This window comes from Panulirus ornatus, chromosome 66, assembly GCF_036320965.1.
Source record: "Panulirus ornatus isolate Po-2019 chromosome 66, ASM3632096v1, whole genome shotgun sequence".
NCBI lineage: Eukaryota > Metazoa > Arthropoda > Malacostraca > Decapoda > Palinuridae > Panulirus > Panulirus ornatus.
The window spans coordinates 6566314-6594259 of NC_092289.1; the positions used below are offsets into that span (position 1 = coordinate 6566314).

At 41.1% G+C, this 27946-nt stretch overlaps 1 protein-coding gene across 1 annotated transcript in view; it reads right to left on the minus strand.

Moving 5' to 3' along the window:
* Positions 1–2463: 2463 nt before the first annotated feature.
* Positions 2464–27946, minus strand: part of LOC139746755 (uncharacterized) — a 287885-nt gene continuing 262402 nt past the window's right edge. The window contains exons 8-12 of the mRNA XM_071658259.1: positions 17890–17973; positions 12120–12333; positions 11566–11705; positions 10712–10930; positions 2464–4896 (exon numbers count right to left, since the gene is read on the minus strand). Coding sequence (XP_071514360.1) covers positions 4138–4896; positions 10712–10930; positions 11566–11705; positions 12120–12333; positions 17890–17973 — 1416 coding nt within the window. The 3' untranslated portion in view covers positions 2464–4137. The remainder of the gene's footprint in view (positions 4897–10711; positions 10931–11565; positions 11706–12119; positions 12334–17889; positions 17974–27946) is intronic.

A 27946-nucleotide genomic window follows, 5' to 3' on the forward strand; every position in this document is an offset into this window, starting at 1 on the left:
TTATGAAAGAATTGTCTTTTATGTCATTACTTCCCATACATATTTGGGTTCAAAGGAAGTCTCAGGTGTCTTGCAATATAGCTTTGGAACATGTCTCTGGAGTCAGCTCTCCAAACACATCTCATTTCTGTAACTGAGAGCAAATCCTCAGAAAATTGCATTGACACCAATATGCTGGCCAGGTCCACTGCTAAGTAAGGGGCAAGGTGGGTGACACTTATGATAGCTCCCAATGACAAAAGAAAGTGATGTTGCTCTCTTTCTTTACAACTCGGATTTGATTCAGTTCATTCTATCCCATGCACACCCCTCACCCTTTAGAAAGCTGAGACCCTGAAACCTCAAAGCCTCTTTCACTCTATCCTTCTACCTACGTGGTCTCCTCCGGGATAAGGAAATATTGCTTCTTTGTTTCTGTTTAACTTGAATCAATTCACTTCATTATACCCATGCACACCTCTCTTCCTCCTCAGTGTTGAAGCCTCTTTCATTCTATTCTTCCACCTTCAGGGTCTCTTCCTCTCCCTCCAGTCTAACAAACAGATAGTCTTTTATTGCTTATCCTCTACATATGTCCAAACCATGTTGGCACAACCTAGTCACCTCTCTGTCATGTCGCATTTACTACCAAACCTTTCTCTTACACCATCATTCCTTGTACAGTCAACCCACCTCACAATACATACGGTTCTCAATCATTTCATCCCAACACATTCATCCCCTTCTATTCTCTTGAATTTTTCACATCCAAACAACAGTCTGGACTGCTGCATCTTCAAATGTACCCATCTGTGCTCTAACAGACACCCACCACTCCTTTTAAATCCTCCCAGGACTTAGCCCCCATTCCCATCCTGTGACTCACTTCGTTCCCAATGGTTCCATCTGTTGCCAAGTTCAATCCCAATGTATCTAAAGCACACCACTTGCTCCAGACTTACTCTCAGTCCATCTTGTATCATCTTTCTGCATTTCATTGCCTTATTTTTGTTCACATTTAGTCTCAACTTTCTCCTTTCATGCACATGCTGAAACTGCAAAAGAGCTGTGTCATCTGCAAACAACAACTGATTTACCTCAAATGCCTCCCCACACCTAGTATGATACAGATCTTCCTCTTGTTCTATGACCCTGGCATTCACCTCCCCTATAACCCCATTCATAAATGAACCAAACCACCATGTCATTACACATCTTTGATGCAGACCTACCTTCATCAAGAACCACTCATCCTACTCCCTTCTTACTTGCACACATGCTTACTGCTCAGGTAAAACTCCTCAATCTATATAGTAACCTTCCGATTACACTACATATTCATTGCACCTTCCACAAAGCCTGTCAGTATTATCATACACTCTCTAAAGATCCATAAATACCTAACTCAACTTCTTGATTTGAGTTACATTATAGTAAGCTTCTGCTAAATGGACTGTTATGCAGGGGAAAAGTGTACAGATTTTTTGTTAAAGTGGAACTTTGTTGGCCTTTTCTAGCAATGCAATTCCCAGCATAAATGAAGGAGGTAGCAATAAAAACAGGTGAAGGAAAGGCCTCATTTGTTCACATCCACTCTCTAGCTGTCATCTATACTGCACTAAAACCAGAGCCCACTATCCACAACCAGACCCCAAGGGCTTTTCCGAGATTTCTCCTGACCCCTTCATCTGATCTGGTTCAGCCCTCTGACAGCATGCATCCTCTGAATACCACAACGCTTCAACTCGCTCTATCCCCTGGATTTTTCACGCCCTCCTTCATGTTCAGCCCCTAGACACTCAAAACCTCTTACACCTCCTCCTTAGTTTCCCCTTTTTCTTTGGTTCTTTCACACCCGCCATGTGTATATACCATCTTAGTCATTCTCTTCATAAGTCCAAACCATATCAGCACATCCTCTTCATATTCACCGAAAGAAATTCTTATTTCAAAGCTGTAATGATTCTAATTCATTGGTAAAACTTATTCTTCAGTATGTTGTGAATTTTGAACTGCACATTAGTAAAAGGACCAAGAAAGGCTTGAAAGAGTACAGAAAAGGGGAACATGAATAAAACATGTTCAGAGAGATTACTGGAACTGAATGCAAAGACTTTGTGGTGACAAAAGATTTTAAGGGACTAAGAAAAAAATTAAGTGACATCAGCATATCTATCTATCTGTATCTCCGATGCCTGTATCAACTGGATTAGCTGTCTGCTATTGTCATAAATGTCATAACTGTACACTCATTCACTCATTCAAGAGGTCAGAAAAATATTTTTGGTCGTTAAATCATCAACCATATACAAATGAATGAGAATCCTCAGTCTCTTCATCAGAAAACCTTGTTATGGGCCAGTAAATCTTCCATTACCAGTTTGCTCTATAAGTGCAAAAATGATGAATCTCTTTTGCTCTTCTTTCAACATTCATCAAGTTACTGTTGTACTAGTTAAGAATAATAATGATTAATACAGAGGATTTTACCTATAATTTTAATATAAGACTATTTACAAATAGTGATGACACATGTCTGTACAATAAAAAAATTGGAAGAGTAGAGTTTCACTACTTTAGGAAATACAGGACTGCAAAGACATTCTGTTGTGTGACCTTGTGGGAAGCACATCATTTGAAATACAAAACATGAGTTGAATCCCAAAATGAAACTTTCCACTTTGAAAAATATTTGTCATGAAACAAAATAATAAATAGGATGAGATTCAACTCAATAAAATGAGCAATAAGCTTCATTATGAGTATATGTTCTACAACAAAGTTGGAAAACTCATAAATTATAATAAAAGACTAAATTACAGTAATGACTATAATCATTTTTACAACAATATGACATCACAAGATTACATGCTGAAAGGTTTGCCGATACTTCAGTTTGCTCAATACACAGCCAAGCTTGACACAGTATACTGATAAAGAGTTGACACTTATGCCTCCTCCATCCATTAAACCAGCTGAAAACTCATCCTTAGCTACTGCAAAGTTCACTGCATACTGTTTCAGTTCCTGTAAGTCAAACAAACACATTCAGCAGTTCTAGTCTGTTCTGGTCCTCAGCTGCAAGATCTCGGCCGGTAACCTAACCAACCATCTACAGTATTTTTTCTTTATTGAGGTATTACTAGAAATATGCATCTTAAGTGTTGTATCATGATTGAAAATAGTTCAAACTTTTAACTGATAATAAACAAATATTTGAATTCGATTGCAGAGTTGTATGAATATAAATTTTTTTTCATTTTTCAAATATCAAACAAAATATACAATAATATACTGCCTCATATCTTTGTTTAAAATTATACAAGCTTTACCTTAAACTGAACCCTACATTTAATTTTTAAAGTCTGCATAAATGATATTTCTTAGATCACTATAGGGAAGAATTTGATTGGCTGTTCATTTGCACTTTCACACATTAAATCTTTGAGTAAGTATAATACGTCCAGAATTGAATACAATATTAATTACAGTATTTAATACTTCTATAGCCTATATATAAAATGATATGGTAGTAGTTGATATACTTCTGTGTTAGAGATAAATGAAAGACAGGCTATACAAGTTGGCTGTATAACACTCCCAGCCGCTTCTCCTATCGCAGGAACATCTAGAAAATCCTTGACACTAAGAACAGGAACTGCACTGCACCACTCATTACTTGGGAAACTTCTGAACAGGAATATAAGTACTGATCCTCTCACGCTTCTAGCTATCTGAAAGTACTAGCTACACAGAGGAATCTTGTATGATTTCAGAAAGGTTTCACACTGTATGATGCACTAACAAAAGGATGACCTATAACACAAAATTTACTTTGTGTTTAACTCTGTCTCAGATTTTCCACGATTCCAAGCTCCCTGCATTCATGGGATTTAGGTAAACAGTGTGAGTTCCTTAAAATGGCAGCATTTATGTAGGTGATTAAAACTGGACTGTCATTTTCTAATATGCACTGCTATGAGGCAATTCAAGAATGCAGGGACGGTTCTATAACTTCGCTAAACTCATCTATGGAGTGAATAACTCCAAGAGCATGATCAAAATGTGGATTATGTGATCAAATGATTTTGAATTGCCAAATTGTGAAAGGAGGGTTCAAAGGAATATGGAGCCCACTGTTTCTGTGTCTCAATATTCTTATGGTGTGGGCAACTCTGCAGGAGCAACACTACCTTCATATTTCGTGCCATCTTCTGTATCACCTGTTAAGGAATGTGAAGAACCCATACTACGTTTTTGTGCACGTACAGTGATGGGTACCTCACGCCTTACTATGTCTTTTTCAAATACACTGCGTGCTGTAACGAACTTTGCCTCATAGTCCACCTGGGGATCATGCCTCTGTTTCTGTTCCCCTTGATGACCATGACGGGATTGAGAACGGGGGCTGGCAGGCAGGACGGTAGCTAGGTGGGCACGGTAAGAATGTGACTCGGAATGGGTAGGAGGAATAGTGGCTGCAGCACCTGTGGTGGTTGATTCAGAGGGAGGTGATTCAAGTGCTGAACTGTGTGGGTCATCACGAGATGTTTGTGTTGCTTCTCCTAAAGGGATGTTATAGGCACCACGAGAATGATAACCTGATGAGTTGTCTGTTGATGGAGTAGATTGTCGTGTGTCTAGATTATTTTCATCTAATACTGCAGCGTGAGTACTACGGTGATCAGTGTAGCAACCTGAGTCCCGTCCATGGTCACCACGCTGGAGCGCAGCCTCAGTTGTGTCAAGAGTTTCTGGCAGGTCAGGTTCAGGCTCAGAATCAGCATCATGGAGTAATGCCACAGCAGTTAACAATTTGGCACAAGTCTCTGGATCTGTGATACCGAGGCAGTCAAGATCAGTCTTCTCTACGTCTCGAAACTGCTCCAAATCTTCATATCCATTGAGAACAAATACCTGTAACAACAAGTGCTTGTTACACACTTTTCTTTATGAAAGAAGTATTAGAGAAAGAGACATTGTCCAATACATATGGAAAACAGCAGGAGAGGATGACACAGTAACAAAGTTTCTCAAGAAAGGGGGAACAGTATTTGAGACTGATTAGCTTGGCTATTCAACCTTCGTAGCTGCCCAAGGTGGGGTGCATGAAGACTGGGGAATATGCATGTATAATGCCCTTATAAAGACAGGAAGAAATGAGGTAAATGTTTGAAATACAAAGGTATAAGGCTGTTGAGTATGCTGTACCTGGCAAGGTGCATAGGAAAGTGGTGACTGAGAGGTTGAGGGCATGCACAGAAAGTCTGAGTGGGGACATATAGAGGATATGTGGATCAGGTGTTTTCTTTAAGATTTTTGTGTAGGATATACCTGGATAAAGGTCACTGCACATGGAATTCATAGATCTGAGAAAGTGTATGACAGAACAGACAAAAAGGCCTTGTGGATGGTGCTATGAATACAGGGGGTAATTGGGGAATTACTAATTGCAGAAGGCATGTGTTTATCTGCAACAAGGATGTGTGATGTCACCACGGATGTTGGATCAGTTCATAGGTGGGATGATGAAGGAGGTGAACGCAAGGGTCTTAAGAATGTAGAGCGGGTCTCTGGCATGCTGGGATGAGAATTCATGGGATGTAAATTGGTTACTGTGTGCAGATGGCATAGCTGAGGTGGAAGAAACCACAGAGAAATTTCAGCAGTTTGTAACAGAATTTGGGAGTTAGTGAAAGAAGAAAGGTGAAAGTAATGATGAACATAAGGAAGTAACAAAGTGCAGCAGAGAGATGAAACTGGATGGTTTGAATGGGGAGGACCTAGTGGAAGTGGAGTGCTTTAGGTACCTAAAAGTGCACCAAGAGGAAGAAAGAAATAAGGGCCTGGGTGCTTTAAGGAGTGTCATTCTTTGTTCTTAATGTTACCTCACTAAAGAGGAAGAAACAAATGGGTACAAGCAAAAACTGAAGAAATGAGTGAAAAACTGAATCATAATCACATGTTAGACAAATGAAGTACATCATACAAAACATAATTCAAAATCTTCTGGGTCATGTATGCTACAAGAAGGTTGGTACATAAAATGATACATTACAATATATTTATGACATTATGTTCAAAATGTGAAGTAAATGAGAAGTAAATCAGTCAATGTGTTACCAAAATAAATGAATGAAAAACAATCACAATTTACCAATGGCACATGCACAAACTGCACACATAACACTAAATAGTGCAGACCTCTATGATATATAAACATACATTTATTTTAAGGCAGTTAATAGATACATATACAAAAATGAAACTAAAAGGAAAGACTAAAGTTGGCGAAAGAAAAAATGCAAATGTTAAGTGTTGCTGAGTGCACATGAAATGAAACTGGACTGAGGGAAAGTGTAGCCATGCTTGTGAAGGGTAAATGTAAACAGTATAAAGAAATGATCAGATTGATGAGCTATGCTAATTCTCTTCCTCCTTTTATTGTCCCCTCTTCATACCATCTTTCTTCTTTTCAGAGCCAGGTCCTTAAACACTTGAAGAACCCTGAATAATTTGTTTTCTTTTTCTTTTATTGCACCTAAGATGGCCTCAGTTGGGCATGTCTTGCATTCTTTCCACATGCCTAAGCCTTCTTAAAGTATTAAGTTTCACACACTCTACCACTCCACAATTCGTTCCCTGCCATACTATATCTCTCATACACCCCCTCAGTATTTTCTTCCTTCCTTCCACTTATTCATACTACATGCTTCTCTCAAATAACTAATTTTCAATGCTTGGATTCTTGACCTCTTATCCCCTGTCCATGTTTCAGTTGCATGGGTCAGGGTGACTATGCTGTTCCTTAATTCTTTCTTCTAGACTTACTTTCATCATTCTATAAAGGGACCTAGTAAAACTTGTACCCTGTACTGCTTTCTCCCTTATCTCTCCTTCAATACACCCCCTCAGTATTTTCTTCCTTCCTTCCACTTATTCATACTACATGCTTCTCTCAAATAACTAATTTTCAATGCTTGGATTCTTGACCTCTTATCCCCTGTCCATGTTTCAGTTGCATGGGTCAGGGTGACTATGCTGTTCCTTAATTCTTTCTTCTAGACTTACTTTCATCATTCTATAAAGGGACCTAGTAAAACTTGTACCCTGTACTGCTTTCTCCCTTATCTCTCCTTCAATATCACCAAACTTATCCAAGGTAGCTCCCAAATACTCACATTCGGTTACCTCTTACAGTCTTTCAACTCATTTGGACTTTGCAAAATATATACTTTCTGTTTCCTTGCAAATACCATTACTTTACTTTTACTCACATCTACTTTCAACTGTCCACACTTACACGCACCATGAAACAAAGTTACAACCTTCTGCAACTCCTCTTCAATCTTGGCAAACAACATGGTATCATCCACAAACAGGCTTATCACTTGTCACCATTCCTCACCATGACACTCCATCTTTGCACTCCCTTTTCCTAGTTTTGCTTTCATCTCTTATTACTCTACCTTTATATACTTTAAAAAGCCATGGTAACATCACACAACCCAGCCTCACACCCACATGTATAGCAAAACTTTTGCTCAACTTTTCATTCACTTACACATGAATTTGCTTTTTTACAGGAGGCTTTCACATCATTCAACAGTTGTCCTAATGCTTCTGCCAGATGTTCCTATCTACTACTTCTACCTAATGCTCCTACCAAAATATTCCTACCTACTAGTTCTATCTATTGCTCCTAACATTTTGCCAAAAGGCAGGCCTTGTACATAGTGCTCACTGCAGGAAATCTAGAATTATGATGAATGAGCTGTGTGAGTTAAATGTTGTCAAGTATTATGTATGATGAGATAATGTGTTTGTGGAAACAATGCCAGTAGTCCACATGTAGGTGTGAGAGAAAGAAAAGACAGCTATCTGGGTCAGTGGAGTGCAACTTGAGAACCACTAAAGAGCTAGCTCACTATGCAGGCATCCCTAATCCTCCTGATACCTAGGCACGTAGTACTGGTATTATACTTTCCTGGTCGTTGACTGCCTACCAACTACTATGGTAATGTCATTATGGGTGCTGTTGGTAGATATATAATACTTTTGGATGATATACCAATGCAGATGGAAGAATCATGTTTCTGATTCCAAACTAGGTTTAACACTGTAATTTTCTTAATTATCTAGATCACCTTATCCTGCATTAGCAAGGTAGCACAAGAAAACAGACTAAGTATGATCCATCCACTCCCTTGCCTTTATCCTTTTCCCAGCACCACCCCACCCCACAGGAAACAGCATTGCCACCACGTGACAGCGAGGAAGCACCAGGAAACATATGGAGAAAATCCACATCGTTCAAATTCACTGTATGTCATGCATACCTTTCACCCTCTTGCATGTTCAGGCCCCAATCACTCAAAACCTTTTCCACTTCATTCCTCCACCTCCAATTTGGTCTCCCACTTCTCTTTAATCCCTTTCTGACACATGTATCCTCCTTGTCAACCTTTCCTCACTCATTCCCTCCATATGTCCATATCTTATCATTTTACAGTCTTCTTAGCAAGTAACCTTATTTAGATACTGAGATGAATATTGTATTTGCATTATACTATTTGTTTTTGGCATTCTACTAATCTTTTTGTGTGCAAATCAAGTTGAGATATCTCCCTCAGAAACATAACCACCATTATGCAATTGAATCATATGATAAGATGTGAGCAACTACCCAGTGTTTCTACTTAACTGTGATTTCCAGTGATGTATCCCAAACATGAACTGGGGACCAGAGGTATTCTCTAATACAAACTGGGTTTCATGTTATACAAATGAGGAATCATATGATGGATTAGAGCAAAGCAAGAGAGGGAAGGGGATATACTATATTATAAAGCAAGAGCAGAATTCCCCTCCAAATCTGGAAAGCTTGGGACATGAGCCATGCTGGATTTCAGAATTTTCTCTTTTTTGGGCCATTCAACAGAGCATACAGAGACAACACAAAAAGAGTATGAAATATGTATATAAAACCTGTTTTCACTATATAATCACCTACATAATTCTGAGAACTCTTTTACAATAGAAATGGATTGAAGAATATAATATGGGGGTGTGTAAGAGATTTTGTATGGCAGGGAAAGCAAAGGGAATGAATTGCAGAGTAGGAGAGAGGTGAAATGTAATATTTTAAGGAGATTTTGCCATGTGAAAAGAGTGCAAATGGGTGAAAAGAGTGCAAATGGGGAAGGTTTATAAGAAGAGTGTATGATAGCATGATAAATGGGGTTGGTGTGAAAAAAAAGAAGACCGCCTGTAACATGGGGATATAAACTGGAAGAGTACTGGAGGGAGAGAATGCATGGAATGGCGTATGGGAGCAAGGCGTATATGGAGAGGGACAAGTCTCCACACTTGTGGCCACACTTTTGATGGGAGGAGTTTGCAGGGGGAATGGGTGTCAGAGATATAGATCAATAGACAGATAGAAAGGTACTATTGTGCGTGATTTTAATATTGGCTTTATTATGTATAAAAGACAAGCATAACTTTTTGAGCTATCTTATTCATAATTACAGTATCAATCATCACATTAATATCTGGTGCAGTTTTTGGTAATTTCAAGTTGCAAACGTCCATCAATAACCAGATAACATCCAAGATTGAGAAATTTCGGTATGGAATTTGACTGTTCACCAGAATAGCTGGGTTCTTGAACATTTCAGTTGTTGGACCACTAGATTTAGGATCATCTACCATAGTTCATAGATCAAAAGACAAGAGAATTAAAGAGGTATGGGTTTGTTCTAAGAATGGATTCTGAAGAGATAAATGAAAAGCAGATCTTAAAAGAGATGAAGGTGACAGCAAATGGAGTATAGATGATGTGTGATAGCAGAGATTATGTACTTAGGGAGTAATGAGAGATATTGTGGGTGTGCCATGTGCAGTATTTTTGTGGTTTAGAAGAGAATCAGCATGGGTTACCTTGCACTTTTGCAGAATATGAAAAACTTTCAATTAAAAACAGATTTATGTATAATACTAACATCTTACACCTACATGATAACCTTTTGATGGTGAATTTTCATGTCATAAAGCCTAGATAGGATGGTTCTAACTAATTGTGCAAAGACAATGCAAATTACTATGAAACAAACACAGTGAAAAATATTAAGTTATAATTAACAATGTTAACACCCTTAGGGTACAGAGCCATGCAACCTTCCCATCTACTCAGGGTCTGGGGTTTTGAGGGTCTTATTTCAGCATTTCATGCTAGTGCTAATGTGTTATTTCATCAATTAAATTCATTCTTGTTGAGATAGAAATACTATTATTCTTTACAGTCAAAAAGATTTAGGAATGTTTATCTATTATCTGACTTGAGTCAATAGTGATGAGAAATATATCTATATGAAATCAAGTTGTGAAAAACAACATAAATCTTTAATGTGCACATAAAAATCTATAATTATCACAGTGATGAAAATGACATGTATACAAGGAATGCATATACAACATTCAACAACAAAATTTACATAAAGTAAATCGTACGTTAAGTGCTTATGAAAAAATGGAAAGTAAAATATAATCAAACTGAAATGAGTACGAAAACCATGAGAGATTTACTAACCAACACAGCATAAAATAATGTTTCAACAAAGAATATCACATTCATTGTATACATCAGCATGAGAAAGTACTATTTATTTCAATTTCCATGTAGAAGTTCTGCAGTGGAAAGATTTCAAAGGATCAAATGACTCATATATACCTGTATAAGATGACTTAGATGCAGCCTTGTGAGGAGCTCTTCTAAAGTACGTGCTCGACCACGGCGTGGAGTTGTTCCTCGCCAAGCACGACTACGACGTGCTGGGCGTTCTACCTCTTCTTCAACTAGGATGAATTTAAAATGGCCAACTCGTCCATCTGTACAACCCTTCCATAATCCAGATGGATTTTTGGCAATGATGTCAATTATATCTCCTTTCTGTGAAACAAGAGTGAATATTCAGAAATTATTGATGGACAAAACTACCAAAATTAAACTGACACCTAAAGAAAGTTAATGCAAGACATAATCAAGAATAATAAAGCAAGAGAAAATAGTCACCTCTTTCAAAATAAGCTTTGTTATTTCAACCAAATCCTACAATTCAGATTCATTTTGTGGTGTGTCATAAACTCTCATTACAGTATATATCAAAGGCTGCATTTCAGTGAGGATGGATGTTTTTCAAGTGAGAAAGTCTTTAACAAAACTGTACCCCATTTTGTCCATTCACAATTATACAGCCCTGCTAAAGGTGACTTTTCACTCAAAGTGGAATCCCATGCAGGCAGATTACTCTAGAAACAATTTATATATCTTTTCACAGTGATATAACATTATGAAATTAATAGAACAACTGTATTATGTATACTTTTGACCCACAAAGGAAATTGAATTCATTTGTTAACCAAACCAATGTGAAAATCTGCCTTGTACTAATGCAAATGTGTGCTGCACATAAAGAGACAAACTGTCTTGAGTCAAATGACCCTGGCCAAATGACCTCACATGTACTGGAATTTCAAAAAGAATGAACAATAATGAATAATATCTTTCTTTAAAATAAACCCTACCTTAAATTTAAGAGCATCTCTATCATATGGTGAAGGCTGACAATCAACCAGGGCACGTGCTCTACCAATGAAAGGACCAGTGTAAGGTTCTGCTTCCTCTCCAGATAATGATGATCGGTTGCTTCCTGATGCTGTAGTTGCTGAAAGACAGTACAGATTGCATATAAAGCATCTTCCATATAAAGTTAAGTAATAACTTTCCTACAAAAGCATATGAAGTACCACTGAATACATGAACAAATCCTAGAATCTACCATAGTAAAAGAAACCATACTATGTTAACTAGCTTTGCAATTAGTGCTATACGGTGGGTTGATCCCTCCAGAATGGAGTACTGTTCACACACTGAGGTGGCATTTCCTCAATCTTTCTTGGTATGGTTATGTCAAAAGTATTCACCTTATCAAATAATCCCTTCTCTCACACTCAACTCCTACATCCTTGCCAAACATTTTCTTTTCTCTCCTTTGCTGGTAACCTTTGGCTTTTGCATTGACAACTTGAAACTTCCAAGCCTCTTACAAAGTTGCACAAACAGTTGCATTTCAGCTTACCAAGTGGAGCTGACGAGGGGATACTCTCATAAGAGGAAGCTGTATGTTGCTGGTGTGCAGGTGCTGTCAGTGATGCTCCAGCTTTGTCTGTACCACTTGCTGGCCCTGGGGAGCTGGAAGTACTACCTCGAGGACTTTTAAGTCGGGATATTTTTTTCTGCATATCACGGCGAAGCCCAAGCATACGTCCTACTAAAGATGCTGATCCTGTCCGCTGTAAGATAGAAAATGAGAAGTTTTGTGAAAGAGCTCTAAATTCTGGGAGAATAAAATCAAAGACTGTAAAGAAGGAGTATAAAAGAAAGTGCCTTTGACTCTTCTTTAATGAACTCTTGTAAGCCAACATAAGAAATATCCTTTATTACTATTTTTTTTTAAGTTGAAGCCATACATAAATAAGAATATAAATACCATTAGTACTGGTGTTACTGTTTTCTCAACACTACATCATAACTGGAGTACAGTCACTTAAAAAGAAAGAATGTACTGTATTGCATGATGTTTTGCAATGGGTATACAGTCTCATAAGAATATGGATATGTGTTAAAATAACCTTGCAATATGATATAAAAGAATGTGACCTAAGACTCTTCATTTAGTTATTTTCCTCATAAAAATCTTACCTGAAAACTAGAGTCACTGGGTAGCCAATACATATTAGCTAATGATCCATGACTTTTAATTTAGTTATTTTTCTCATAAAATCTTCCCTGAATACCAGTCACTCAGTGACATACACATTAGCTTAAGTACATATCCCTAAAAATGAAAACATCAGCAAAATCCTCTGCATGTTGTTTTAACTCCTGCAATTAATGCAAGTGAACTTGAACAGCTATATTCTCATATGCAAATCTACATATATGTACTCTCTAACCAAATATTACCTATATCTTGCAGTGATTTGGAGGCTCTACCCTCCACACATCTTAGTCACAAGCCAAGCTGTTTTATTCCATTCTAATGATGATATAATGTTTATATTTCCTGTCTTAAAACAGTTCTGGACCCAGCATACTTCCACAATTTTCTCTTTTCAGTTTACATGGGTAATACCTTAACAGTTTTCCAATCCATGTTTTGTCAAAAGGAACTATCTTTGAAAGAAGAACCCCACCTTCCAAGATTTAATATGCATAAATTATGATCTTATCTCTCTTTGTCTGCACTCCAAAGAGTAATGCACAGCCTCAGTGTGCTCAGCCATTCTCAAGTGTTTCAATGTTTAACATCAATGAAAGCTGCTAAAGATCTTTCCTCTTTGTGTCTTTTCTAACTTGCTTAGCTAATCCATCTTGAATGGTGATGTTAGCACACAAAATTCTACTCTGAAAATTGTAATTGTTTGAAAGAATTTCATTACTAATTTTGCCTCCTCTCTTATGTACAGCATATCTTACAATCTCTGTTGAATAAGCAATGGATACTTCATTGCATTTATTGAAGGGAAAGTCAAAGTATTTGATACTGCTCCTCTGCTATAGTAAAGCAATGTTTCATGTTAGGTATTCAGTATCAAATTCTAATTCCTCCTCTCCCTATGATGAATCTCGTATCCATATAAGAGTAAAGGTCTCCCCCACTTAAAAGAATAGAATCATTCACGAAAGGTTGGCTATTAAATGAAATTCCAATAAGTGTATCCCATCTTCCCAACGGTTCCCGTTATATAATTATAGATGTATCTTTACAGCAAAATTTTGGTCTTGAGACATAATAAATCAATCTTAAGAATGCAGAAAACATATATATGATAAAGATATTTCACAAATATCATTAATGCTAAAAATACCGCACAAAATAAAAATAGCCTACATTTTCAACACTTAAGAGAGACTATGGCTATCCTTATTTATGGCTGTACAGCAGGGGGATGCGAAGGAGTTCCTTGAAGGAAGAGGAAAAGCATCAAGATCATCTGCCTCATCTTCTGAGTCATCTCTTTTATACACTGCAGTTAAGCCTTCAAGTGCTTATCACACAAGGCATGGGTTTAAGATGTGTGTGATTGATACTTGGAGTCCATTCCTTTTGAGGATTCCTATCAAGGGGTGGCCATTGCATAAGTGTCTCAAGTTATCCATGTCCTTACATGCCTCCCTCGCATACACTATTCCACACATCAACATTCTGAGACACCCCAGTAATATGGAAATGTACAATGCTGATAATGATGCACTGGAATCCAGACAGAGGATTGGAATTTAAAAATCAAAGATTCAAAATTGTGTTACAGCAAGTTTCAGCTTTCTGATGAATGAACTGGTTCCCTGATCTCTAAGTTCCACTATAGCAAAATGGTAAATAATCGTTATCAAGCAACGGATACCTGTGGATTATTTCTAATGGCCCATCAAATAACTTGATTTATATTTGTTTGTAGTCTTCCACAGTCTTTAACCTTCAAAATTTCCATCAGTAATGAATGGTATGTAGAAGTATTTGTGTGTACATTTTTGCTGGATGATATAAGCAGCATTGGTGCCCAAGTAGTTTCATGGGAACAAACAGTCACTTCATCCTCTTGTAATCCCGAGGCATGGTGATGAAATCAGCAATGTGGAAGATAGTGGTCAGCTACAGGCATTTACAAAGCTGGGGGGTTTGTTCATCTTGGAGGCAATTTTTGGCTTGCTGAATGCTGTTTCATGATCACTTCTTTAGCATTTTGCACAGTTTATCATCATCCGTGTATGCGCCTTCCACTCAGTTGGTCTTGAGGTCCTTAATTTCAATTTTGCTTAACAGAAACGTTCTGAATCTTTTTTATCTCATGAATGGCGTATTTTTTCCCTAGAGTATCAGAAATGACAATGTCTTTCAATTCTTTTGACAAGGTGCTCATTTCAAGAGCAAGAAGTGACATCTTTTTTGACAGGATGGAAAACATTTCTTGCTACACTTGAGAAAGTGTTGCTCTCATTCAAGTCAGGATCTTCTGCATTTTCTTTCCCTTTGGTACACACATGGTACATGTTTTGTGGTATTATTACGGTGTTTTGTCACTCACAAGACCTTCTTGTGTATGCCTGGAGTAGTACACAGTCCAAGTTTTCTTACCTTAAATGATTACTGATAAAAAGAAAATTTTTGAATTCACTTAAATGGTGGTGTGTGCTGGTTTAGCATTTACACCTGTCTGTACTTCAGCCAGGCTGTAATGTAAGTAAAGACCATTTGATGTGATATAGTCAATATCATCTGTGAAAATCATATCTATCATCTCATTTCTTTGTAAAAGTTGGTTCTACTCTCTCCTTTTTTGTTCAGTAGTATATCTGTACTAATTTTGAGGAAGTTTACAACAAAAATGCCATTTTCTATTTCCATCTTCAATGAGGCAGGGTGAAATCCCTTAGAAAGATTACACTGTATTGAAATTGGGTTTCCAAGATTAAGACAGGATTATATATTCTTCCACAGTTATACAAATAACTACAGCTTTGCACCTGCTTGCTTACTGATGAGAACAAAAATCAAGTTAAACTTTTCACTCATTATTTTGTTCTCTGCTCCTGGCTATACACAAGCACTGGCAAACAGTCATGAATATGTTATCAACATGACGGCTATCCCCAAACATAGGAAGAGTATTTGTATTATCTATCATCATAATTAGAAAGACAGATAACCCCAAGACCCCTTCTCCAGTGGCTCCCACAGCTTCAAGGATGCTCTACAATCAACTGCAGGGAAAGTGTGGACTCCTTTGGAGTAGTTAGTTCTTTGGCTTGATTGTATTCTGTGGATACAACCAGGCTGAGGTTGACTTTTCACTCAAGGCATAACTACAAGCGGGCAGAATAAGGTAACACTGATGTTATATGTTATATACCCATGGTTGAACATACTGGTGAGGGCTTTTTAAAACACAAAAATAATATAATCAACATAGAGTTTCTTAAGAAGATATGGATAATTGTTAGTAAAAGGTTCTGGGAATGAGAGAGAGACAAGACAGTTAATGTTTAATATCAAGACAGTTGAGAAACAAGACATCAGAAAAGTAGGTAATCTCTAAATTATACGGTTCACGTCTGAGGCACCAAATGTAGGTCAGGGTTATCTACTTTTGGTAATGTGGCAGAAGATCCCATCAAAATGCATAAGTTCCATGACTACATCAAACAGTGGCCAAAAAAGGACCTTGGATCTAAAACTTAACCAAGGTTTGGATACCCACACACATGGATGTGGACTAAAAATGAACCCTAAACATAAATCTGACATCTGACTTGTATGATTTGAGTACAAAAGCTTCTTAGCTTTTGCACAAGGGAATAATACTGTTAGTATTACAGCCATCTTTAGACTGATGTTACACACAACAAGGATCCATTTACTTGTGAGAGAAATGGTATGATACCTGCTGTAGGGGACATTAACAGGAATCACACCCACAAATTCAGCTTTAGCCATGTGTTTTAACAAATGAGAAACACCAACTAATTAAGCAAAAGGAAGCATATGGAGGCTATACAATAACTGATGTGTACAGAGAGTTATGATAATTGGTGCATGGCATAAGCTAGGATACTGGGTGAGTATGGTGAATGTTAGGATGATGGAAATGTGTGGGGAGTGATACAAAAAGTGAGTGTATGGAGAGTGTTAGGAGAATGGGAGTGAATGGCAAATGTTGGGAACACGCATATATGTGGTAACTGTTCGGACAATACACCTGGTGTGTATCGCGAGTGTTAGAATGTGTATAGTGAGTGAGGACAATTGGTGTGTATGGCAAAGTGTTAGGATAATTTGTCTGTATGGTGAGTGTGTATGGTGTGTTAGCACAATGGATGAGAATGGTGAGTATTACGACAATGGGTATGTATGGAGAGTTACCACAATGAGTGAGTATGGCAAGTCTTAAGATAACTGGTTTATATAGTAAGTGTTTAGGCAATGGGTGTACGATGATTTGTCTTAATGGGTGTACCAAAGAATATTCATGGAGAGACCAACTCAATAAACATCCAGTATGTGGTAGTTGAAAAAAAAGTGGGTGTGTGTTGGGTATAAGAAAATGTGGGTGCGTGGTTGAAGAAAATGTCGGGGGGGTGTGGGTAAAAGAAAATGTAGGTGTAACAACAGATGTGTTTCTTGGTTATGTAACAGAGTATGTTCCGTGAGTATAATACAGTGTGTATAGGTGTGTGTATGTGTAAGTCAATGTCTATGTAATATATGATGAGTTTAAGACATCTACCTGGGATGGCACTGGGAACAGCCAATGTGTGTAACTATCAAAGTAAGGTGTTCCTGATGGGTGTATGAAAATGGCATATTGTGACAACTGTACGACTGGGCTGTAAGGTATACTAGGTGTGAGTGTGTGCATGATGTATGATACAGTAACTCTACAAATATGAAAGATAGTAAGTCTGTATTTATGGAGAAGAAAAACAATAGGTTTATGGCAGTGATAATACAGAGGGTAGTACTGTATTTTGACTATGAATGTACCTGTGCAAGAGAACTGTAATGCTATACTTGTGTATAGTGGATGAAAAGCTACTGGTGGGTATAATGAATGTGTCCATAGTGTAAGTAAATGGTAAGAGCTTAAGTGTATGGGTAGGATAGAGGGTAATAAGTGGTTATATGAGGATGGCAGGGTTAGTATGGTGGGGATAATATGTCATTAGCAGACTTAGTATAGTCAGGATGGTGGGGTAATATAAGGGTAATTGAATTACTATGACTATTGAGGTCATATAAGGACAGTAGCACTGTCAGACAGTGATGATTTAAGCAATGGGCAACTGACCTCAACTTCCTCCTGCTCCTCATAGTCTGATGAGTGTGAGGGCGACTGTCCATCTTCACTGCCGCCACTAACACTACTGCGACTCTGCAAGACAAACCTCCTATTAACACAACACTCAATGTTATGCAACACAAGACCTATATATATGTAATACTTTAAGTTAGATGCCACTCATAATTTGGCACGAAAGAAATCTTCAAACATCTAATACCAATGATAAATTGTATTTTTCTCAAATAACAAGTAGAATTTATCCATCTAAATTTAACAGCACCATCGAGGAAGATATTAAACATCTGAAGTGTTAGTTATGATATCTAATTTAACAGTCATTCCAACCAACCATAGTGGCAATTAAATCTATGACCATAAAATGCACTTGCATGATACTGTAAACCTGTAAACCACTCTTTACTCCAGTAAATTTCAGTCTGCATTAAAGGAAAAGTTAAAATAAAAATGAGTTAGCACAAGCTTAAGTCAACTGGTCAGGAGGGTGGGCAGAGCCATGATACACACAGGTAATACAGTCAGCATCAACTGGCAACATGATACACAGGTAATACACAAAAAAGCATCAACTAGCAACATGATACACAGGTAATACACAGCCAGCACCAACTGGCAACAAGATACACAGGTAATACACAGACAGCATCAACTGGCAACATGATACACAGGTAATACACAGACAACACCAACTGGCAACATGATACACAGGTAATACACAGTCAGCATCAACTGGCAACATGATACACACAGGTAATACACAGCCAGCACCAACTGGCAACATGATACACAGGTAATACACAGACATCACCAACTGGCAACATGATACACAGGTAATACACAGACAGCACCAACTGGCAACATGATACACATGTAATACACAGCACCAACTGGCAACAAGATACAGAAGTAATACACAGACAGCACCAACTGGCAACATGATACACAGGTAATACACAAAAGAGCATCAACTGGCAACATGATACACAGGTAATACACAGACAGCACCAACTGGCAACAAGATACACACAGGTAATACACAGATAGCACCAACTGACAATATGATACAAAGGCAATACACAGCCAGCCCCGACTGGTAGACATATGGGAAAGTGGGGCCGACCAGTGAGAGTGGCTACAGTGTGGATGTGACCAGAGAGATCGACTCCCCAACGGACAAGTGGAAGCAAAAAGTAAAAGCGCTTCTTTATCCGTCTTCCTGGGCACTTAATACTATGAAGTCCGGCCTCCAACCACTACCACTCCCTCTCCAGTAATCAATAACCTTGAATAAAACCTTAATTAAGATTACACTTAAGATGATAATGGGGAATCTTTATGTAAAACACTCTCACAAACTGGACGGACGTGCGCCGCTGAACTCCACTGGTCACACAGAACAAGGTAGACAGACATATTGACGGAACCTGGGGAAAGTTGGTCAGTGAGAGTAACAGACTCTACCACACTACTACACCCGGGTACTACCCACCACCACCACACCAGCTACCACAGGTTGACGCCCGGGTCCACGTAACACACTTTGCCAACAGGATGGTGACGGCACACACACACACACACACACACACACTATAACGAACGAAAAGCGATAGTGCAACGTGGCCAATAGTCCACAAACCGACATACGACATACGTAAGCGTTTGCGATAACGTCTCGTTGCGTCGTCGTCTTCAACAACCGGATTGCCAACACCTCTGGCGACACGAGCACCACTTTTACATCATCCATCTGCGACAGTCGGTGAAACAGACGGTGTTTCCGGAAAGCGCTATGAACACAACTAGGAAGGTTAGATAGTAGGTCAGGGTCTGCCTCGAGGCACCGCCACAGGTTTAGCCGCCCCAGTGTGGTGAGATGACGCGGGGTTGTCGGAATACAGGATAGGTAGGAGGTGGGTCGACATATTCCATTCTATTCCACTGAGGAAGACGAGCAGTGTGGTGCACTAGATCCACAGACTCAGTCGTGGAAATGAGGACACAACAAGTCTAGGAATGCTAACCTCTCTAAGAATTTGGAGTTCTAAGAAGCCAACGTGACTGCTCAACCTCTTTTTACAATTATCGTACTGTAAGATGTCCAAAATGTTTTCATATCTTTTCTGTCTACCTATGTTTGAATATTTTAACAAAATCTGGGTTGACGGACACCGGGTCTGAGATGACCTAAATCACTTACCACAGATTTCTTATGCGGGGGTATTATAATCTTGTAAATTGAGGATAATAGCAGTTTAATGATATATAAAGGATTTCTCAATTACTTGAGAGTAGAATACTATTGCATTTGGTGGGAAGACTACATATGTGGATAATTTTCGACGGATAATAACTTTTGGTCTTACTGAGAGCGCCTGTGTGAGGTTACAGTAGGATTGGAAAGTCACATTTGGTGAGGTAATACCACAGCCGGTGGTCCAGTGGGGTACAATCTCGTGAAAGAACTCCAGAATTCCAAAAGAGTACATGATTTCCCTGCTACGGACTGTAGCGCATACTAGGGGATGTACGAGCCCCATAAGAGGGGTCTAAGGATTATACGATAATAATAAGACAATCAATACATATACTAGAAAAAAGTTGTTCCAGTATAATTCCACCTAGACATGCTCCTCACCCACTATTCCACATGAGCATGCGGGAATCCTTCCACCCAAACCACTCCATAACCAACGATCAGTGTCCACGTAAAAATAAAAATTCACTATTTCTCTCACTCCAGCAGAGTTACACCCGTGTATCACCTTCTCCAACATATACATCAATGACAGATCATATTGGCTCCATTATGATTCGAGAAGCACCCGACAACCACCACTTCCCTGTGAGATTTGAATCTACTTGAAACTATTTCCCCCCAGACATGAACCAGTCACACTTTCTCGTTTGCATCCTGGCCACCAACCATTTCTCCGACATGACGAATATCATCGACTCATCACAATACACCCCACGTCCAAGATACAACTCATCCCACAAAGACAAAACACACAAGATCACTGAATTTGACATGTGGTCAACTCTCGTTGGTGATTGTGCATATATCTCTGTGCGGGGAAGAGAGAGAAAATCGCCCCCCCTCCCCTCCCAGCCCAGTCTTGACACTTCAACCACTCCACCGTTTATATATACGGTACCGGAGTAACCACTCCATCCGTATATATATATATATACGGTGCCTGGGTAACCTCTCCATCCGTATATTTATAGACTGAGGTTTCCTTCCACGATTCCTAGGCTAAGTGGTGGCTTCGGGTATGGGTTGTGGGGTGTGTTATGGGCACAGCATGTCTTCACACAACACAGGTTCACTTGCCATTCCGGGCATGAAAGGGGAAAACATGACAGTCTTTGTAGATGTTGACACCATAGCCAAAATTTCCCTACTTCTGGTTATTATTATTATTATTATTATTATTATTATTATTATTACCATTATCATTATTATCATTAATAGAGGTACCCTGGGGCCTCTGTAAGGAAGACTCCTGGTGTTGCGCAGGACGTGTTGCGCAGGTCCTCTTGGTAAAGCTGGGTACGCTATCCACTCCACTATGCAGCAGCAGAGCCGAGTGGTTAGTGTACCCAGGTAACACGTAAATGGTACAAGGTTCGGATCCTTGCTGATGGAGGGCATTATGTGATTTACATATGTATATATCTAAATCACCCCCCCCCCCCCCATAAATGTTTGCCATTTCCCGCATGAGCGAGGTGGCGTCTAGAACAGATGACAAAACCTTGGAAGGAAAATTTCTCAGTTCGCTCCTTCTTCGGTTCCTTCCTTTGGAAAGTAATTCAGAGAGGGATGATTTCCAGCCATCCGCTTCAGGCTGGATGTGGAAAGGGAGCTGTGGTTTCGGTGCATTACACATGACAGCTAGAGACTGAGTGCGAACGAATGTGGCCATTTTCCGTATGCTTCCTGGCGCTACCTCGCTGTCTCAGGAAGTGGCGATGCTGTTTCCTGTGGGGCGGGGTGGCGCTGGGAAATGGATAATGGGAAGCAAATATGAATAAGTAAACACACACACACACACACACACACGCACATATATATATACATATATATATATATATATATATATATATATATATATATATATATATATATATATATATTATGTGCGTATATGTGCATATATGTGAGAGTGGATGGATCCTTCTTGGTGTTTTCTGGCGCTACCTCGCTAACGCGGGAAACGGCGATCATGTATAATAATTCAAAACAATATCCTTGCAAGTGTAACTCGTCCAGTATAATCACATATCACACCGGTTCTATCAGAAGAAAATCCAAATAATAATCACCACTTTATAAGATAAGAAAAAAAATCCTGGTAAACACGCCTGATTGGCAACACTGTTTACCATTTTCTATCATTACTGATAGATAGAGAAACTCATCCTTCAACACTAAGGGTTTAACTTGTATATTTTCCTTTTTTTTCATTTATTATTCTGTACGGATATCAATGACTTTATACAACAAAATGGGGAGGTGGTTATACAGAGGGAACGTAGAAACATCGAGAACTCACAGAAATTAAACATGACCCCGCTAAACAGAACGACCATCTTGTATCTCCCATGACCGACGTAATCAATGCACGAAAGTGCACTTGGGAACTTATCGTCTCTCGTTTTCCTCGCGATCATCAGCGCGTTTTTTCTCGTTGACGCTCTGGCGCCACCAATCACTTTCGTCACAACATGCGATACACTATATCACATGACCCCGTTATGCCTAACATGCGATACACTATATCACATGACCCCGTTATGCTCAACATGCGATACACTATATCACATGACCCCGTTATGCCCAACATGCAACTGCTATGCTGATGGAGTTGAAAATTTGTACCTAACAGTCGGTCACTCGCTTCATACACACAGTATCATCACACTCCATGATATGTATGGTCCCATAACAGTGGACGTGGCTGACTTCCTGGATGCTCAATGGGCAGGAAGGGAAGGTAAAGGAGGGTAAGGTAAGTGTAAATATGCAATATATATATATATATATATATATATATATATATATATATATATTTTTTTTTATTTTTTTTTATTTTTATTATACTTTGTCGCTGTCTCCCGCGTTTGCGAGGTAGCGCAAGGAAACAGACGAAAGAAATGGCCCAACCCCCCCCATACACATGTATATACATACGTCCACACACGCAAATATACATACCTACACAGCTTTCCATGGTTTACCCCAGACGCTTCACATGCCTTGCTTCAATCCACTGACAGCACGTCAACCCCGGTATACCACATCGCTCCAATTCACTCTATTCCTTGCCCTCCTTTCACCCTCCTGCATGTTCAGGCCCCGATCACACAAAATCTTTTTCACTCCATCTTTCCACCTCCAATTTGGTCTCCCTCTTCTCCTTGTTCCCTCCACCTCCGACACATATATCCTCTTGGTCAATCTTTCCTCACTCATCCTCTCCATGTGCCCAAACCACTTCAAAACACCCTCTTCTGCTCTCTCAACCACGCTCTTTTTATTTCCACACATCTCTCTTACCCTTACGTTACTCACTCGATCAAACCACCTCACACCACACATTGTCCTCAAACATCTCATTTCCAGCACATCCATCCTCCTGCGCACAACTCTATCCATAGCCCACGCCTCGCAACCATACAACATTGTTGGAACCACTATTCCTTCAAACATACCCATTTTTGCTCTCCGAGATAATGTTCTCGACTTCCACACATTCTTCAAGGCCCCCAGGATTTTCGCCCCCTCCCCCACCCTATGATCCACTTCCGCTTCCATGGTTCCATCCGCTGCCAGATCCACTCCCAGATATCTATATATATATATATATTATATATATATATATATATATATATATATATATATATTCATATATATATATTTCTTTTTTTCATACTAGTCGCCATTTCCCGCATTAGCGAGGTAGCGTTAGGAACCGAGGACTGAGCCTTTGAGGGAATATCCTCACTTGCCCCCTTCTCTGTTCCTTCTTTTGGAAAATTAAAAACGAGAGGGGAGGATTTCCAGCCCCCAGCTCCCTCCCCTTTTAGTCGCCTTCTACGACACGCATGGAATACGTGGAAAGTACTCTTTCTCCCCTATCCCCAGGGATAATTATATATATATATATATATATATATATATATATATATATATATATATATATATATATATAATATATAATATATATATATATATATATATATATATATATATATATATATATATATATATAACCCTTAATTATTCAGCACAAATAATATAAGCAACAGACTGCCAATTGTTCATGGACACAATGTGAATAGCCAGCAGAACAACTGTGGCTAGAGAGCAGGTGTGGTGTGGGGGAGGACGTAGCAGCAGGTGTGTGGTGTATGGGAGAAGGCGGCAGCAGGTGTGTGGTGTGTGGGAGGAGGTGGCAGCAGGTGTGTGGTGTACGGTAGAAGGTGGCAGCAGGGGTCTGGTGTATGGAAGAAGGCGGCAGCAGCTGTAAGGTGTGTGGGAGGAGGTGGCAGCAGGTGTGTGGTGTATGGAGGAGGTGGCAGCAAGGGTGTGGTGTATAGAAGAAGGCGGCAGCAGCTGTAAGGTGTGTGGGAGAAGGTGGCAGCAGGTGTGTGGTGTATGGGAGAAGGTGGTAGCAGGTGTGTGGAGTGTGGGAGAAGGTGGTAGCAGGGGTGTGGAGTGTGGGAGGAGGTGGCAGCAGGTGTGTGGTGTATGGGAGAAGGTGGCAGCAGGTGTGTGGTGTGTGGGAGAAGGTGGCAGCAGCTGTAAGGTGTGTGGGAGAGGTGGCAGCAGGTGTGTGGTGTACGGTAGAAGGCGGCAGCAGGGGTCTGGTGTATGGAAGAAGGCGGCAGCAGCTGTAAGGTGTGTGGGAGAAGGTGGTAGCAGGGGTGTGGTGTGTAGAAGGAGGTGGCAGCAGGTGTGTGGTGTGTAGAAGGAGGTGGCAGCAGGTGTGTGGTGTGTAGAAGGAGGTGGCAGCAGGTGTGTGGTGTGTAGAAGGAGGTGGCAGCAGGTGTGTGGAGTGTGGGAGGAGGTGGCAACAGGTGTGTGGTGTATGGGAGAAGGTGGTAGCAGGGGTGTGGTGTGTGCAAGGAAGGTGGCAGGAGCCTCACTGTGGTGGAGGGGAGGGTGGGTGTCGAAGGAGGCACAGGTGTGACGGTGTGGAAGAGCTGAAGGATGTCAGGAATGCAAGGGTGGTGGTGAGGTGGTGAGGTGGGAGGAAGGGTGAGGTGATGGAGATACTGCTGGGCCAGATGGACAGATGATGCCTCCTCCCGCCAAGACCGGTCTCCTCATCATCACTATGTCTCATGGTAAGGAGGCTCCACACTGTGACGCCGCCTCCGCCGCCTATGGTACACAAGCAGAAGGAAGACCTCTGGTCAGGTATGTCCTCCCTCCTCCTCCTTCTCGTCTCGTAGTTTGTGGTCGTGCGGATGAATCTATCGCGTCATCTTCAAGCACTCCGCTGACCAGGCCAGGAATGTTGTGCCGCTTTGAGCCATAAAGAGAACACAGGATCACTCAAGTCACCATTTTCCCCTTCGCTTCTGACGAAGGCATGCGTCCCCCGCTCGTGAAAATACCACGACAATCAAACTGTAGCTGACATCTTGAGCACCTTCAAATGAACACACGATGCAGCACCGTATCTGATAATGGTGATTAAAAATTCTGACATCAGACGCCAGTGGCGCCTCTGATAAGAGAGACAGTCTGGGCCAATATACAAGTGGTCTGGACGGAACAGTGGAACGTCAGACATAGTTCCATGAACAGGAACTCCACGTTCTCTTAAACACAAAGCGGATGATATTAATAATAGACGCGCCTACATTTATGATGAAAGATCTCAGCTATTTGTTCAGACTCTTCCATAAAAACACATACGATCAAATACTACGAATGAACGTAATGGCTGCTCATACAGCATTATATGGCATGTCTCCCTACGTTACAGTGTTACACTATCTTTGGATGAATTTCTGTCTATTTTACTTATCTTTCCAATAATCAGAATCCTAACCTCACCTCTGACCTGACCCAGGTCAAAGGTCAGAAGTAGTAGTGAGAGTAAAGTGATGACGGCTGTTCTGACCTGACCCGTAAGAAGAAAGTGAACTAATGTCTGACCTGACCCGTAAGAAGAAAGTGAACTAAGGTTTAGTCGAGAGTGTAGTGAAGATGAGCGTTATGGTGCCAACCCTCCGTAGTGAAGATGATGGTGAGTGATAGTGAGACACACTGTATTCGCTGGTGAATGATGGTGTGACTTTTCCCAGCGACATGTAGAAAAATGGGATGAGGGAGAGAATGTGTGTTGCCAACTCACGGAGGCCCAGGACCTGGTGGATGAGAGCGAGCGTGGCCGACGGAGGCGGAGCAGGAGTCGGTCCAGCACGCCCCCACCCTGCTTCTTCTTCTCCTGCTCCCGCCCTTCCTGCTGCTGGGGCCAGCTCAGACCCGCCTCACTGCACTGTGCCACGGCGCTGCATGGTCCACCGTCCTGGACCACAGCATTGGCCGGTCCATCACCCTGGGCCACAGGTAGCTCATGATCGTCGGCTACAGTGACGTGTATAGCTGGACCACACGCCTCCACCGGCTCGACTCTACTGCTCATCGCATTCTGATACTTCTGACTCCAGTTCAAGTTTTTGGTCCGGTTCAGACTATTTCTCGGGGAGAAGGACCTGCGCTTCCTGACGCCGACGGTGCAGTGGGGAGCGACGGGGCCACTGCGGGATCGGACACTCCTCCGTCTGTGGTCTGTGACGCCCTCTACAGGCAGGTCCTTCATCTCCAGGTAAAAGGTCGATTTCCCTGGCCCTTTCACAATCATATCGACAGTCTTGACTTCCTTCACGTTGGCAAACAAGTACGAAAATCTCCTCACTTGGAATGGCAATTTCTTCGCTCTTTCAAATATATTTTTCCTCTTATTATTCGGCTCGCCGCTTTTCAGAGCGTCTAACGTGTCATTAAACATTTTTGGAAAGAGCAGTTCGGAGTTCCGCCACTTCTCTTTCAAGGTCTGAGACGCCGCTTGGATATAGTTAGAGTTCCGTTTGTTGCGAAGACGAACTTGTTGAGTGTCAGGGTTCGAGGAAGATGCATCCTTGGCCTCGGTGCTACACTCTCCAGACGTCACTGTTGTGTTAGGGGCGTCATCGCCACCACCCGCGTCTGACACCACCACATCCGGCTTGTCCACCCCAACATTGAGTTCCTTTTTGTCTTCATCCGCACTGCCACTGTCGTCAGTAAGGTCTCCTCCGCTGCAGAAGCCCTTGTCCTGTTCTCCTGCAGCATCCTCGTCCACGGAGGAGTGACTGCGGCGAGAGGCGGGGCTGCAGCAAGGTATCCGACGAGGGGCTATGCTAGGACGACACTTCCTGCGACACGACACCACACGCGACGGCCGACGACGAACAGAGGCCGAGCGGGCTGGTGGCCGCGTCTCCCACACCCACGACACCTGGAGTAGATCCGGCGGTGCGATGCCGGGAGGCGGCTCCGTCTGGCATCGAGTACTGCGGTCATCGCCGGGAACTGGAGGCTTCGGCGTGAGGACACAGCGCCCCCTTCGAGTGGGACGACCCAGTGTGCTGCTCTGATACGTCCCTGGGGACGTCACCTTCCCTAGTCTGGCGAACCTGCCTGGTGGGGGCGAGTAACCATGGCTGACGCACGGGAGCGGCTCGGGCGGCCGGAGCAAACTGTGTCGAGGTGGGCTCGTGAGGGGAACATCGTCCTGACACTGGTGCGCTGACGCTCTGGCTGACTCGGATTTTACCGGTTCTCCTCGGTAGGTGTGGGACGAGGAGCCGTCAGGGCAGGGCCGCCGGCCATCACAGGAGGAGTGGTGGGTGGCCGAGGAAGGGCTGTCAGAGGGGGACTCGTGAGGGGGACTTGCCAACTGGTTATCAGTGGGCGTGTGAGGGTTAGGGAGAGGAGCGTCGAGCTTAGGTGAGGATAGGTCATCGCTGTGGCTCTCACGTG